At 51.9% G+C, this 17,265-nt stretch overlaps 1 protein-coding gene across 1 annotated transcript in view; it reads right to left on the reverse strand.

Annotated features, from left to right (window-relative positions):
• COL27A1 (collagen type XXVII alpha 1 chain) overlaps nt 1-17,265 on the reverse strand; it is a 115,970-nt gene that overhangs the window by 76,341 nt on the left and 22,364 nt on the right. The window contains exons 6-7 of the mRNA XM_004594944.2: nt 9,063-9,116; nt 7,741-7,794 (exon numbers count right to left, since the gene is read on the reverse strand). Coding sequence (XP_004595001.2) covers nt 7,741-7,794; nt 9,063-9,116 — 108 coding nt within the window. The remainder of the gene's footprint in view (nt 1-7,740; nt 7,795-9,062; nt 9,117-17,265) is intronic.

Raw genomic sequence — 17,265 nt, forward strand, 5'->3', positions numbered from 1 at the left:
AGACACACATGCTTTCAGGCTTTGCAAGCCCCAGCAGCTGCGTCTCAGCTGCCGGCTGCCCCAGGACCAGAAGAGGTCATAGGGCTGGTTGCTCCTTGGTAGTTTGTGAGCTGTCCTGGTCCCCAGGGACTCAGTTTGTGGCTGAGTGCTGCTGGATCCCAACCATTCCTTCCAAATACAGGGGCCATCAGGAGCCGTCAGGAGATGGGACAGTATTTTTCAATGATGCATGGACAGAACAGGACCAGAGGCCAGATATATGCCAAGCCCCCTGCGAGACACACACACACACACACACACACACACACACACACACACACACACTGCCCATGTGTCCCTCCCTCCTGCTGGTCCCTGCTCTTAGGCTCCAAATGCCCGACTGCAATGCCCCAGGACCCACCTTGACCTCTGTCCTGATGACCCAAATAGCATTGGTTCAAGGCATGCGTGGGTCAGCTCTCTGGGTTGAGCTGTTTGTGTGTGCTCCCAAGCAGCCCTGAGGACCACCTGGCTGCTTCATAAGAGTTAGGATGTCTCCAGAAGAGACCCCAGACTTTAAGCTGCTGGCAGCTCAGAGCTACAGCGACAGTCAGACTAAGCAAGTTCTTCTGCTTCAGAGGCGAAACCACACCCCTGCTGTTAGGCTGTCTTACACAGGGAGTTCCTGTATCTATTTACACAGGGCCTGGTTGTCCTGTGCAACTTTGGGTGGATTACTGGGCCTCTCTGAACTTAACAAGGAGCATCAGAACCCTGAGTCTCTTTTAGCTCTGGTATTTCAGAACCTTAGAGTCATCAGAGTGCCCCAGAGAGTAAACACACACACACACACACACACACACACACACACACACACACACACACACACACGGACTGGAGATGCACTGAGGTTTCCAGAATCCACACATGCCCAGACCCCCTGCACAGGCTGCCACTTCCCCTCTGGGAGACTGCGGGGGGTAGCAGATGAGCTCATCCAGCTCTTGCAGCAGCTAGATAAGGTGGAGGGCACGAGCCTCACCTCCACCTCACAGAGAAGAAAACTGAGTCTCAGGGAGCAGGAGCCACCTGCTCCGAATCTCACTGCTGAGCAGCAGCAGGTACCCAGCCACTGGGCCTCAGTGCCATCTAAGGCCACACAGGAAGCCTTACCAACCTCCCCCAGTGCCTCCAGCTCATGCACCCGCACCAGCGCACAGAGGCACCCTCGTACGGTGCCCCGCCAACATCCTGATTATCAACAGCAGCATCAGTTAGATGAAGAGGTCAGACAAGCTTACGAGCATTCCTTCTGTACCCATGCATGCATGCCCAGCAACACCTTCATGCTTACATCCTGAGGCAACACAGCTGTGGGAGGGCATGGTGGCTGGGGCTCAGGCACAGCCAGCCGCCCGCACACAGAGCAGTGAGGACTCTGATTTCACACTGGGCGGCATTCCCAGGCTGTTCCCCAACTGGGTGCCCATAGGACCCGGTGCCAATGCTTTCCACATCTCTAAGCAACGTTCCCTTGCACTGCACAATGGTCACATAAGGGTTGGAATGTGCATTCCATGATGTCACGTGTGCAAAGCCCCTAGCACGATATCTGGCATTGGATCCAAGGCCCTGCAGAGATGGCTTTTATCATTGTGATCTTTGCATCTCATTCATTCATTCATTCCACCAGCACTTACTGAGTCGGTATGTGCCACCACCATTCTGGGCAGAGGACAACAGACAGCCAGACAACATCCTCCATCACAATGGCAGTTTACATTCTTATTAAGGAGCTATGAAAGCTCAAATAAACATAAATATAACATTTGGCATGGATGCAAGGAGAGGCGGGGAAATGCTGAATGCATGCCGAGTTTCAAATGTGCAAAACAGGAATATTCCAGAAACTGGGCACACAATCAGGTGAAAGCATCTAACTCTGCCAGCCTGCACACTTAGGAAAGGTGAAGGCAGCAAACTGTAGGTTATGCATTGCTTTTTACTTAAAGAGAAAAATTTAGAAAGAGAAAAATGAACAGTTGGAAGTGCTGAAAACTCTGAAATAAAGTCATGAGGGCATGGGGCAGGGCAGCCCAGAGAAGGGTGGTGGCTGCAGGGTGCCGCCCTCCAGGGAGATGCCCCAGTGGGTGATGGGACATGGGTTGGAGCCTCAGGGCCAAGCATTCAAAGCAATGCCAAGGCCCTGAAGGAAGCATGCTCAGCAGGTTTATAAGCCCAAGGACAGGACAAGAACAGCATGGGTGAGGGTCAGGGGGAAAAACAGGAGTCAGAACATGGAGCACGCTGTTAGGGAGACCATGAGAAAGCCCAGGGAATGCAGTGTGGGGACACTGCAGGGCACAAGGCCATGTACCACCTCTGCCAGCATTTTCTATGCAAAGCCGGAAAAGGAGGCCCACACAGAGGCTGTTCCCAGCTGAGATCCAATCCAAGCCTGGAACTCCCAGCTGTGTGACTTGGCACTGGTGGTTGCCCTCTCAGAACCCCACTCAGCCGGTCCTCTGCCTGAGCAAATGGGGACCACAGAACATGGACCCCAGAGTCTCAAGAGGGGGAGGGCCGTGAGGGTTCCTGCCGCTTCTTCTGTAGCCACAGAAAGACTGACAGAAACCCTTGACCATGGCCATGAACTTCTCGGTACCTGCAAACTGGCCTGGCACAACAGTGTCTGAGCAAAGCTGTGGGCGGTGGAGGGAGAGGTGCTGACACTCCCTCAATGCACCTCCACGTGGGCCCAGCAAATAGCTTCAAATGACAGGGCCCAGGCCAGCGGGGACTCTAGGCCATCATCTTCCCCAGGGCCCTACAATTAGGAGGTGGGCCCCAATGGCAAGGTGGATGCCCACGCAGGCAGTTCCCTGTGAGTGAGACAAGCTGGATGGTGCTGGGTGTGTGGGGGGTGGGCAGTGGGGATAGAGAATGCCCCAGGGAGCTCCAGGAACCCCCAGCAGGCGGGTCCCCACAGGACCTGTGTTTATAGCAGAATCCAGGCTATATTTTGATTTGGGAGCCAGATTAATCATTGCTTACAATGAGCACAGAGAAACCAGACATCACCTCACTGCTGCTACAGACAGTCTCCCTGGCCGGCTGTGAGGCTATCACACTTAGGGCAGGCAGAGCTGGGTCCTGTGGACCAAGGCACACTCAATGGTTCACCAGGCTGCATGGAATTGCCTCATTTCTTAACACTCCACAGTCCTCACTCCAAAGTCACCTTAGCTGCTTACCGCCGACACTGGGTAGTCAGGAAGACAGAATGAAAGAGGGCAATACTCCATGATCCTGTGCAGGCCTATTTCCCCAACAGTCAGATGCCTGACACCAAACCCTGCTCATGGGTCCTCGAGACAGGTGGGGTAGAAAGGTGTAACTTCTGTATGGCTCTTTTATTCACTCATCCCATAGATGTGTGTCTACCCCAACAATGACTGACACCATGCCCCAGAAGTCAGGTCACCTGGCGAGTGGAATGAACTCTTCCTCATACTAGGTGGAGGGAAGAAAAGCCAGGTGCAAGGACAGGTTAGATGCACCAGCTGGGAGGCTGCACAGTATGCCAAGGTTTGAAGGAGGAGCCATGGTTGGGCTGGAGACATGACACATAATAGGAGAGACACCAGCAGGCCTGGGTACCTAAGCTGCGATGCAGGGGAACCTGCAGAAAAATCCCCAGAGAGGCTCCATGGATCTGGGGTGCCACCCCCAGCTAGAGCTGTCCCTCTGCCTTGAAAAACATTCCCAGATGTCTCCTTTCCCTTTCAGGACAGCTCCCAGAGTGGCCATCTAGGGTGGCATCAGGAGGGTGAGTGGGCAAGGGGAGGGTCAAGCCAGGCTGGGAGGAGGACAAAGAAGTGGCAGTTTGAGTACCAACTCCTTCCTGTTAGTCATAGCTACCTGGGCCAGTGTGCTAAGAAAGAGTCTGAGGTTGGACCAAAGTTTGGCTTTAAGCTCATTGGTGATACCTGCAGTGGCAGGGGAGGGAGGAGTGTGTGAGTGGGGACGGAGCCCAGGCTTGTGTTCAGCACTGTGAGAAGCCCCCCAAGTGAGGACTCAAAGAAGCACAGGTTGGGTTTTGACCTCTGAGCACTGGTTCCAGTCAGGGACACCATGCAGGGCTCCCCAGGTAGAAAGCACATGGGCCCCAGGAGCTGAGCAGACAGGCTGGGTGGTTGGAAAAGCAAGCTGAGACTTCTGCCTGCAGGTGCAGGGGCCATTCTCTGGGGAGGACGGCATCTGAAGACCGAAGCCAAGGGGCAGCGGCGTGAGGTGTACGTGGAAGAGGAAGATGTAGGGGACACCACAGAGGCAGAGAGGGGCAAGAAAGCAAGAAATGCCCCCTGCCCCTTGGATGGAACAAAGTCAGGACTCCCCTGCAGCACAATTGCTCTTCTTCTGTTTTTTAAGATTTACTTATTTAAAAGAGCAATGGAGAGAGATTCAGAGATCCTCCATCCATTGGTGTTCATTCTTCAAATAGTTGCAACAGTCACATCTGTGCCAGGTGGAAGCCAGGAGCTGGGAACTCTGTCCAGGTCTCCCACATGAGCGGTTGGGGTCCAAGTACTCGGAGCATCATCCATTGGCTCCCAGGGGCATTAGCAGGGAAATGAATCAGAAACATGGAGCAGCCGGGATTAGAATGGGCATTCTGACCACAAGACATGAGCATCTCTCTAGCACAGGCTTAATTAAGCTGCAGTGCCACAACCCATCACTGCCTGTCAACAGGGTTTCCTGAGCTCAGCCCTGTGGGTGAAGAAGGGGCTGTTGTGGGTGGGGGGATGGTGGGTTGGGGCTGTCCTGGGCACTGTGGGATATCCAGCCATGTCTCCAGTTAACAGTACTCCTTCCTCCAAGCCTGACTAACTGTCCCTGGGGTGAGAAGCAGATCAGTGCAGGGTGCACATGGGGCGGTGGAAGGGTTAACCGGCCAGTAGTGAGAGGATGGACAAGACTTTCAGCTGCTTCTCTGCCAGCATCCTCAGTCAGTCATTCACACATGCATGCTCAGAACCTGATGCTTGGCTCGGAACAGGGACAGCCCTTTGAGTAACCCCAATTGCAACCCAGGTCACTTGCCCAAGCTCCCTAAGCAGGAGTGGGACAGAGTTAGGACTGTGGATGATCCAGCCTGAGCCACCACAGGGCAGGCAGGGAGGAGACCCTCTTGTGCAGAAGCTGTGTTTCTCAGCCTTACCAAGAGAGGAATGGCCTAAAGGTCAGGTTCAAACCCTGGCCCTGCAGCTGTGTAGTCCACAGAAGGGTCCTCCAGTACGACAGCAGTGCCTGCAAGTCTTGACTGGCAGTCGGCAATCAGTTGCTGGCATTCTGGGCCCCTGTCTCAGTTCCACTGAGTTCAAATCCAAGCAGTGGGAACATAATCCCCAGAGTGCTCTTAACGTCCAGCAGGGTTAGAAGCTGCCACTGTGACCGCAGGATGTCCCTGTGCCACTGACCTCAGTCATCACTGAATGCCAGAGTCAGCACAGAGCCTGGTACCCAAATGCATGTTTGTTGAATAACTAGAAAACTGATGCCTGACTGAGTCAAAATGAAACCTTGGTTTTCTTAGCTGTAGAACAGGCACAGGCCACCCAACTCTTAGAGACGGCTGGAAAGAAGTGACAAGACAGAAACCTCTCTGCCTCCTCTCCCTTGCCAATAACCCTCCCAGCCTGCCCACCACAAGCCCCCCTGCCAAGTGCTTTCCCTGCAACCTTTTCCATCTTCAGCCACGCCTCGTACCTATGCTGTGCCCCATACAAGGAGGCCAGTTATGGGGGTTGCAGGGGAGCAGGGATTTTTGTCTCTGTTTAGCTCTGTGACTGGCACACAGTAGGCACTGAGTACCTTCTTGGTGAGTACATGCATGCATAGGATGACTGGGATCTCCTTGAAGTGGCACCATGATTCAACCTGCTGGTGAGCAATGAGGCTGCTGACCTCACTCATGCATGTCCTTGCTCCCTTAGGGACCCTCATGGAGACAACACAGAAAAAGTCACACTGGGGGGGTCAGGGTAAAGCAGCCACTGGTGTTACCAGAGACACTTAGGGGAGGAGAAACCCTTGCAGGGCTACCTACCCATCATCTTCTCCCTGCCAACCCCCCACCCCACTCAGGGGGCCCTGCCTGTGCACCAGCTGTGAGGGGGACACCACTTGCCACAGACCAAATTCCCTCAGGTTTGCCTGGGCAAGGAGGTCTCAGTGTAAGTGTCTTGGCTGTGCTGCAAGATTTTCCTTAACTCAGCAGAGATGCCTCTCCGCTGGGAATGGGTGCTCCTGGCCTCCCTGGACATCTGCTGAGGGCAGGGAGCCTCAGAACCCCAGGTAGGAGCCAGGCTCAGCCTGATGCGCCCATTGCCCCCAACCTCGGCTGGACTCCCAGCCCCATGCAGAGCGAGACCACCACTGGTTGCTTTATGAGCCGGGACTGGAAGGAGCCTTTTCCACTCACTCCTCATCCATCAGAAATCACCAGAGCCTGCCGGGAAAGGGAGGGGGAAAAGCAGTGATACCTGTGTGTTCCTAGAGCCGGGAAGATCATGTTTTCAGCTCTCTCACAGCCTAGCTCACTGCCTGGGCCTGGGACCTCCAAGCACTGAGGCATGGCCAGCTCATGGCACAGCAGGAGCAGGAGAAGGAGGGGGCATGCAGACGAGGTCCTCCTCATCCCCCTGTACCACAGGGATCCCTGGAGCAGGGGCAGGATGGAACAGGAAACACCGCAGCCATCCAGATGACAGCCAGATGGTCCAGAGAAGGGACAGCTGGGAGACACAGCTGGGAGCCAGGGCAGAAGTTTAGGATGTGGCCCCAGCCCATGTGTCTAGCCAACAACCCATCAGCAATGGGAGAAGAGCCTGCAAAAAGTGGCCAGCCCTCTGCCCGAGGCACCTTCCTGTTTCCTGAACACCTGCTATGTGCAGGGTCCCTGCTAGGCTCAGCAGGGAGAGAGCAACAAACAGGGGTTTTACACTCCCAACAGGCAGGGCAAGACTCAAAGTTGAAAACAACTAAGCTAAGCTGCACTAAGTGACCTGAGGGCTGGGAACTCCCGAAGGGCTCCCTGGAGTAGGCACAACTAGAGTAGACTCTAGAGGGATGGAAGACCTGGCTGGAGAAGTTGGAGAGGAAGGAGTTGGGGGAGTGGGGATAGTAAAGGCTGCAGACCCACACAGCACATCCAGGCATGTCCCCTTAGCTATCTGCAGGGACCAGGACCAAACTGAGGGGATGCGGCAAAGATGGGTCCAAATGACCTGAGCGCCTACTCCCTCAACCTGCTAGCCCCAGGCAGGCCTGGCTCCTGGGTCATCTAGCCCCAGACTGTGGAGAGCCAGGAAAGGATGTTGTCTCTCCATTTCATACACAGGAGGAGGCCAGTGCTCAAAGACAGACCTCCAAGGCCGCTGAGGCAGCAGGACAGATGTGGGCCCTCTCTGCTCTGCAGCCAGAGCTCTTGACAGAGCACAGGTGCCCTGGGGGTTGGCCTCTGAGAGCAGCTGGGCCACCCACCAGGGCAAGCAGAACAAAGCAAGGATGCTTCTTGCTATACCTCATTAGCTATGCAGGCCCACTCCAAGGCCAAGCCACCTCTCCCTCCCACCCATACTTCTGGAACCCAAGGGGACTGGCCTGGATGGGGGCAGGAGAAGCAGGTGAGCTTCAACACCTGGATTGCCAGGAAGTCCCCATTGGGCAAAGCCAGGGGTCAAAGTCAAAGTGTACCTTGCGTCCCAGAGGTCCTGGATTCCCGGCGAGCCCCGGCAAGCCCACATCGCCCTGCAAGACACAGACAGGAGGGTGAGGGGGTAAAGAGGATGAGGGCGGTCCTGGGGGGCAGAGACCCTGACCAAATGGCGCAAGTGACCTCCCATACCTTGCTGGCCCCAAATGGGGTTCATGGAGGGGTGGAGGCCTCAGAGGAGATCAGGGAGGCCCTCAGGACAGGATTGGGGGGACGAGAGCAGGAGAGAGACAGGTTCTATAGCCTGCTTCCACATGGGGAATAAGATCCAGTACTAAATCCAACTCTGATGGGCACACTGCAGTGCCATGCCAAGCAGTGCTCCCCGGGTTTGTCTGAGATGCCTTCCTGCTACTTGGCAAAGATGAGCACCAGGCAGTTGGTGTCTTGGGCACCTCCACTCGACTTGAGAGTGGGACAAACGACCAGAGCCTGGGCACAGGTGCAGTGGGCCTTGACTCCAGCAAGCCATCCCTCAAGGGTCTCTGTTTTCTCATCTGCAAGCTGGGCCCATTTGCCAAGGGTGCTGAGGTTATGAAGTGGGTCAGATGGGAGTCATATGGGGACAGCGTCCTGGGACCCTGGGTCACCCAGTACATGCTTGCTAAATGGGGGAGGAGGGGAACTAGCAGTGAGAAGGTGAAGCCATGAGCTCCTGAAAAAATAGAGAAGAGCCACAGAGAGCTGAGAAGAGCAGCCAGGCACCACAGCCAAGCGAGATGCCAGCCAACCTCGCCAGGGATGCTGGGCTCCCCTCTTCCCACCTGTCCTGCATCTCCAGCTCCCTTGCTGGATGCATCAGGAACAGATGGGGTCCTTCAGCCAAAGCATCTTCTCTTTGGCGAACAAGTTTTCTGGTGGGCCCTGCCCACTCCTGTCCCCTTTTAGAAAGCCACTAAACTTGCTACTGCAAGCAACAACCGCAGCCTCAGAGGGCCCGGGAGGGCTCAAGGTTTCGGCTGAGAACTCCCTGAGCTCAGATGCCCAGGAAACTTCTGGATGCCCAAGGTCACCAAGCAGATCGTGCAGGAAGCCCTGCCAGGCGCTAAGAAAAAAAAAAAAGACACACAAGATGTGTGTCTGGAGGTTACATCTCCCATCAGTTTTGCTGGCTGCTGCCCAGGAAGAAAGCAGCCGAAACGACTTTGGCTCTAGCATTGAGCAAGTTCAAGGAGAAAGTCACACCACACTCTGACCTCTCTACATGGGCTTCCTCCATGGCAAAATGGAAGGCCACAGCCTGTGCCAGGTTCTATATTGTCTACTCCCCATCTTCTTTGTGCACTGGGTCCCTGGAACCTACCTTGGCCCCATCGTGGGCCTTTCCTGGTGAGAGCCCCGGGTCCCCTTTCTGTCCCTGAAACAAAAACAATTCCACTTTGGCCACAGCATCACCTGGAGATGATCTCTCCCCACAGACCCTGCTGGAAACCCTGCTCCCCATCTGCCCCCACCCACATGCCTGGACAGGTCCTCTTGGACACCATTACTCCCGCCCTGACACCTTCCATAGCTCCCACTGAGTGCAAGATGACAAATTCCAAACCCCTCCTCATGTTCATGTCCTCTGCCACCTGGTTGCAGTCATCCTGTCCAGACTCCGGCCTCCTGCCACCAGCCAGACCCACAGGGAGGGTCTGCTCGCTCTATCTGCAGACTCTGTCTGACCCCTCCTCGTGGCCCAGATCACTCAGAAAGTTGCCCTTTTGGAAAGTCAGTCCGCTCCAATGTTGCCTCCTAACAGCTGCCAATCCATGTCCCCACCTCCACCTCACCCTGTGCTCCCTCTTATTCCCAACTCAGAGCAACCCAAAGTTGGAAGTTCTGGAACAAAGGCCTAGGACTGCTCTGGGCTCACACAGGTTCCTGATGTGGAAAATGGGGTGCAAATGTACAAGCATGCACACCACTCACCCAGCACACACACTAGGCTCCCAGGTTTCTAGGCACTGGGACAACAGCTGTGACACAGGTAGGGGCTGGTTTGGCTCAGCATGCACAAATGAAGACAAGTGGGGCCTTCTCTTCATAAGAGCCCTGGCTTGGTTCAAGAGTGAGTGCATGTAGAGCCAGAAGGAGACGGCAGAGGGAAAGGCAGCCATGGTCACCATTTGTGCACATGAAGGACAGGACTGGGGCTTTGCAGTCACAGCCTGTGCTGAGCTGGCAGGGCAGAGAGGCAGGAGCAGATGGGTCCCAGGGCTCTCATTTGCAAATAGAGACCCTGGATGCTTCCCTTATATCCCTTCCTCTTACTCCTAAAGCTCCCAAGCCTCCCAGATGAAGGCCAGCAATTCCTCATCCGGTCCCCAGGACTCCCCTCTTATCTGCTTGGGCCTCCCAGGTCACTTTCACTGAGGCTACCTCCGGATCTACCTGGCACCACAGCTGCCCCTCATGGACAACTCTCACCCCTGCTGCTCACACGGCCAGCTCAATGCCTTTTATGTCCATGGTGCAAGACCAGGCCCAGGGCTACTGAGGATTCCAATGGCCAAAAAAGGGCAGAAGCTTCTCCATACCACCCTGGCCCATCTCACACTGCAGCTACCAGATGAGCTGGGCTTAACAAGCTCTCAGAGGTAGGTCTTGGTGCATCCTACTCTGTGACTTTACACAAAGGGGAAACTGAGTTCCAAAGCAATGGCAGATCTGTTCCCTGGTCCAGGGTATTTTGAGAGTTCTTGAATTTCCCTGTGTATTCTCAGTAGCCAGCACAGTGCTTAGAACATAAAACCCTGCCCAAGCCCTCCACCCGTAGGGACAATATTTATTAAAATATGTTACAAGCCAAATTATCTGATGAACACAAGAAAGACCAGAACAGAAATGGAGACAGTCCCACATTTATGGAAAAGCGAGTGATGATAATAAGCACTAGGTTTTCTGGAATGATTTCTAAGCTGCGGACGCACATATTCATCCATTTAATCCTTCACGCCTATGAGGCAGCAGCTATCACTAACCCCATTTTACAGCAGAGGAAATGAAGGCTTAGCCAGGATCAGTCGTTTGTCCAGGCGGGCAACCTGCCTGGGTTCTGAGCCCAAGATCCTGACATTGCAATGTGCTGTAGTGACACTGGAAGACGGGAAAGGCAGGGAGGACTTTCCCCGATGGAGGACAGAGCCCTCCCTGGAAGACAGCTGGGATGGCAGGGAGGTCTTTCCCCTGGTGAAAAGCAGAGCTCTCCTTGGAGGACAGTGACAAGGATGAAATAACAGAAAGACAAGGAGGACCCAGTTGAAGCCACAGCCCCAGGGTGGCTCAAGGTACTCCTGGATGGGTGAAGAAGGGATGACTTCTGGGATGGAGAAGACTGGCTGTCTCCCCAACCAGACCCTGCAAATTCCTCCAGGGGTGAAGTTAGGAAGATAGAAGGTCTAACAAGCGTTTAAGCCATTTACATCACAGCCAGGACAAGAATCTGCTCACCAGACCCACCCCTCCAGCCAACAACCCTGTGTGTCCTCAAGCAAACCACTAGCCTCCTTCAGTGAGGAACAGTGGGCTCTACTTGGAATAGAGTGGGGTAGGGTAGCACTAGAAGACAGAAGGGAAGATACATTCTACATTTTTTTAAAAAAAAAAAACTATTTATTTATTTGAAAGACAGTTACAGAGAGTAAGAGAAACTGAGGCAGAGAGAGAAATCTTCCATTTACTGGTATATTCCTACAATGGGCACACAATGGCCCTTGGGCTTTATCTGAGTCTCCCACATACATGGAAAGAGTCCATTGCCTGGATCTTCTTCTACTGCTATCCAGGCCATTAGTAGGGGAATGGATTGGAAGTGGAGCAACCAGGACTGGAAGCAGCACCCACAAGGGATGCCAATGTTGCAGGCAATGGATTAACGCACTACATGCTAAGTACCCTTTCCTGAAGACAGGGTTGCAGTGTGGAAGAAAGAAAGGGCTCTGGGTAACTGAGGGGCTGAGACAAAGGAGAGACACACTACAGAGGTGGGGAAATCCTGGGCTAACGCCTCCCCTATGGAGACATATCTAATCAGCAATACACAGTAAGGGTTAATCCAGAGCAAGTGTCTCACACTTCACTGAGGAGTGAACAGCGCTTGAGGAGTCCCCAGGGAGTGCAGGATAGGGTCAGAGCTGGCCCCAGAACTTCCTCTGAAGATCTGCTGGATCTCGGCTATCACCGTGACTATTTCATGCGTTCGGAATTCCAGGCTAACGCAATAAGGCAGGAAAAATAAATAAAAACTACCAACTTTCGAGGGAAAAAGAAACAACAGTAAGTCTTTCTTTACAAGCAATGTAAGTGCCTATGTAAAAAAAAAATACAGGAAGCTAACAGAAATGCTATTAGAACTAGTAAGATAATTCAGTGTGGGAGGATAATTATAAACTAAACACAGACAGCACAAAAATGTAAAAACCCATATCTCCCCTCAACAGCTGAGAGGCAGTGAGGAAACATAATGGGGAAAATATTCTATTCATAACAGCAACAGAAATGTAAAATTTCTAGGTATGAGCTTAATAAGAAACATGAAGGGCTTATGCAATTAAACCTATAAAAAGCTTCCTGAGAGACATTCCCAAAACAAGCAAATGGGAAGACACGCTGTGTCTGTAGAGAACAAAATGTAACATTTTAAAAATATTAATTCTTTACAAATTAATGTCTATATCTAACACAATTCCAATAAAAATCTCAAGAGTTATTTTTTCTAAGAAATTTGCAAGATGACCATAAAGTTTATGTGGGAGAAAAATAGCCAGAAATATTTTAAAAGAAGAAGGGAGGGGAGACATAGGAAGAGAAAAGTAAATGTCATTGAAGATAGTGTTTTACACTTGATTTTAGCCAAAAGGCCAAGAAGCGATAATAAGAGAGTATTTTACTAGTATTCATGTCTATAGCAGAGCAACAAAGCATCATGCTCTGGCCTAGCACAGATCCTGCTCTGTCACATGACAGTCCATGGGGGAAAGTTGATTCATAACTGATTAACTCTGGGACTGAGAGATAGTGTCTCCCTCCTATCTACCTCCACCCCCAATTAAGATTCATTTCAAATGGTTTAACATTGTTAAGGGTAGGAAGGCCAGTGAGGTGGTTTAACAGGCTAATCCTCCACCCGCAACACCAGCATCCCAAATGGATGCTGGTTCTGGTACAAGTTGCTCCACTTCCAAACCAGCTCCCTGCTTATGGACTGGGAAAAGAGCAAAAGATGGCTCAAGTCCTTGGGTCCCTGAACCCACATGAGAGACCAGGAAGAAGCTCTTAACTCCTGGCTTTGGATTAGCTCAGCTCTGGCTATTGTGGCCATGTGGGAAATGAACCAGCAGATGAAGGATCCCTCTCTGTTTCTCCTTCTCTCTGTAAATCTGCCTTTCAAATTAAAGTGAATAAATTGTTTTAAAAAATTAATGGTATGGGCAGTGTTGTTACATAGCGGACTAAGATTCTAATGGCGATGCTAGATCCCATATCAGAGCAAGGGTTTCAGCTCCCTGCTTTCAATCCAGCTCCTTGCAATGTGCCTAGATAAGGGGCAGAAAATGGCCCAAGCATTTATATCCCTGCACCCAAGTTGGAGACCACAGTGAAGTTTTTGGCTTTGACCTGGCCCAGCCCCAAATATCACAGCCATTTGAGGAGTGAACCAGCAGACAAAAGTTCTCTTTTTCTCTTTCTCTGCCTCTTTCTGTCACTCATTCTCCCATAAAGAAAGCAAATCTTTCTAAAAAGAAATTTTTTAAAAATTGCCAGTGGCTAATACAATGGGTAAGGCCAATGCTCCCATATGGGCACCAGTTCAAGTCCCGGCTGCTCCATTTCTGGTCCAGCTCCCTGCTAATGCACCTGGGAAAGCAGTGAAGGATGGCCCAGGAGCTGGGTCCCTGCACCCACATGAGAGACCTGGAAGAAGCTCCTGGCTCCTGGCTTTGGACCAGCCTAGCTTCAGTCTCTGCAGTCATTTGGAAAGTGAACCAGTGGATGAAAAATATCTCTCTCAATATCTCTCTCTCTGTCTCTGTAACTAACCTTTAAAAAATTAAGTGTTCAGAGGATGTTATGAAATGTCCGTGAATAAACGTGAATATCTACACGATCTCAAAATGGGAAGGAATTTCTAAGTATAACAGCAAGCTAAAGAGGCACATGCTTACAGCTCAGCTGAGCCCTTCCAAATTATCTGGCATATTCTAAATTCCTGGTAAATGCTAATTACTATGGCTCATCTGAAAAAGGGTTATCACCTTGCCATTCACGAAGGTCATCATGATACTGCTAATAAATAAACAATAACCTGTAAGGTGGATGAGGTTTTAATAACTTCAACATGTAAACAGGAATAATTTCTACAAATTAATAACAAAGGACAACATTCCCAACCTCAAAAAAAAAATCATGAATGGAAAAGTAAAAATGAAAAACAGACATGAGAAACCAACTCATCTCTCAGGGCGGGAAACCTTTGTCTGCCAAGGGACCATTTGGGTATTTATAACATCATTCACAGGCCACACAATATGATTAACTTAAAAATCAGCCTGCTATAGATTCATTGAATGTCAAGTCCCGCCTGCGGTTGCCTTGGCAGGGCCAGTCCAAATGAGTTTTCAGGCTAGGGCTGGACAATCCCCACCCTGTGGGGACAATCAATGAAACAGTAATGATTGGCTTTCTTCCTAATACATAGTCCTATAAGGCTGGTGGGAGCATGATTAGCTCAACTTTGCTAGAAGGTGATTGCTAATTAAATAATAGCTCCATATTCGCTCAGTTCTTACACACAAAGCATGCAATCAATGAATATTAATGTGCTGACATATACCTTGGAGATATGCACACATACACACGTAGCATAACCTTCAGAAAATCCTGTGTGAGAGGACCTGTTACCATTTCTCTTTATAGAAGTGGAAATGAGGTGGGGGACAGGCAGAGGGTAGCACAACGGCTCAACTGGTTGACCCTCCACCTCCAAGTGCCCAGGTTCCCATATGGGTGCTGGTTCATGTCCCGGCTGCTCCACTAAACCTGAGAAAGCCATAATAATTAGCATTTACCTCCCATGGGGGAGAGGATAACCCCAAATTTTGGGACCCTGCATCCACATGGGAGACCCAGAAGAAGTTTTTGGCTCCTGGGTTCAGATCAACCAGTCTCTGCTGCCTTCCCAAGCCATAAACAGGGAGCTGGATCAAAAGTGAAGCAGCCAGAACTAGAACCGGTGCCCATATGGAATGCCAGTGCTTCGGGTAGAGGTTTAGCCTGCCAACACCATCATAGCAGCCCCTTTTCTTTTTTAAAGACTGATTTACTTGAAAGGCAATGTTACAGAGACAGGGAAGAAGACAGAGAGAGAGGTCTTTCATCCTCAAACGTCGGCAATGGCCAGGGCTGGGTCAGGTCAACATCAGGAGCCTGGAACTCCAGCTGAGTCTCACACATGGATGGTTGGGTTCCAAGCACTTGGGCTATCTTCCCAGGTGCCTTCCCAGGCACATCAGCAGGGAACTGAATTGGAAGTAGAGCAGCTGAGACTTGAACCTGCACACCTACAGGATGACAGCATCACAGGTGTTGGTGAACACCATACCTTGTCAGGTGTCCAAGGACTCTGAACCTGTCATGGTGAATCCTAAAACCCTCTTACTCAGCTTGGCCCCACATCTACTACAGTGGTTGGCCTCTCTCTCTTTCGCTTGCTTGCCTGCGCACCCCTCAAGATCAGAGGCCATTCCTGTCTGTGCCCTTTGAGCTTCCAGCACCTTGCACACGCTGACCTCCTGGCCCTCAGGCAGCACTTCACCCAGGACAGCACCACAGCCACAAAATGACTGCTACTCCTTGAGACAACCAAAGGCAGGCAGCAATGCTTATTACTTTACTTTCTTGATGAGGAAACTGAGGCATAGGACACACATGGTTTTCTCACGATCCCAGAACTAGGAGGTGACAGAGTTCTCATTGGAACCTGGGCCCTCGAGCTGCACAGTCTGTTCCCCCAAGTGCTGCATCCTCCTAAGGTTGTGACTCTCCAGGCAGTGGATGATTGAATCCATCTGCAGAATCAACCCTGAGCCCTGAGCTCAGCCCACACTGCCTCCCAAGGCTCCAGCCTCTGTGACTCCTTCTCAAAGTTCTTGGCACCATGTGGAAGCTGATGAGCCCTCTTCTTGATGGTACCCGGGTACAGCCATGGGCTTCTGGAGGCAGATCTGGTTATCGCCTGGTTCTGGCCTGCACCTGCTGTGGAGCTCTGGCAAAGCTCCTCCAACTGGCACATCCCAGGACCCATTGTCCTGCCCTCCCATGGCTGGGGTCAAATCCTAGCAGGTCACCTAAAACCTGTGACCTTTCACTCTGGAAAGTCAGGAACCACATTTTTGCTTTTGCACCCTTTCCTGATCCTCCCCCACCTGCCTACCTAAACCCCAAAATTGGTGGAGGGAATTTTATCCCACAAAGCCATAGGCTCTGGAGAGTAGACAATGCTAAAAGAGATGACTGCACGGCAGCTGGTCTGGACCAAGGGCTGGCTCCATGCCACCTATGCAGGTCCTAACTGGCTGATTTCCCCGAGAAGGCCACATAGTAGGTGACTCCCGAACAATGGAAGATGAAGACACAGTAGCTGGTTTTGGCTACCAACACCACACTGGTGGGTGGGAAGGAAGGCCAATTAGTGACCCTGCAGTTGACTTAGCAAATCATGACCTTGCACCTGGCCCAAGGGAAGGTCAGATGTTCTCTTCACCCTGGTTACCTGACAGACAGCACAGGCTGGACTGGGCAGCCTCCTATATGGCACCCCTCTGCTCTTGCTGGCCCACCCAAGTGTCCCACATAGTCCCAGTTGCTGTTCCCTTGGCTTCCATTCCAGCATCTCCATCCCCTCCTCCATCTCTCCAGCCACTCCCTGAGCTTCCTCCTGGCCTTCTGAGCCTCTCACACCAGACATCACCCCAGCCAATCCTGTGCTAGGCCTGCATTCCAGGAATGACCCAGGAGCCCAGAGGCCGGCGTCAGCATATAGCAGCACAGCACCAGCCACTGTGATCTCACCAAAGGTGTACTGGATGCCTGCAAGAGGGCTCCCTGGGAGAGAAGGCATCCCAGCTGTTCATACCCACAGGCTCTGTCTCCAGGTCAGCAATGTTCCCAAGTTCAGAATACCTGTCCAGAATGATGGATCACTGGCTGACCCACAGCTTCCCCAACACAAAATCTTCTTAGGCCTTCCTCTGAATCAGTCACCCAGGCTGCCACCAGAGCTGCCAAATCCCTCAGCATGCTGTCTGCCCCACTGTCTCTACATCCCAACATGGATGTAGGCTGGCCTCCTCTGTCCTCATATTCTTTGGTCTCTGGACCCTACCAGTTACCCATCCTGCTCTTGGCATCTAGTGACCTTCCCAAAACTCTATCCTGCCACCTCCCTCTCCAGGCCAAAAATTCCCCAGGGTACACAGTGCAAGCAGTGTCAACCTTACACCCTCCTGGGTGTGACATTCAAG

The sequence above is a fragment of the Ochotona princeps genome, chromosome 14, assembly GCF_030435755.1.
Source record: "Ochotona princeps isolate mOchPri1 chromosome 14, mOchPri1.hap1, whole genome shotgun sequence".
NCBI lineage: Eukaryota > Metazoa > Chordata > Mammalia > Lagomorpha > Ochotonidae > Ochotona > Ochotona princeps.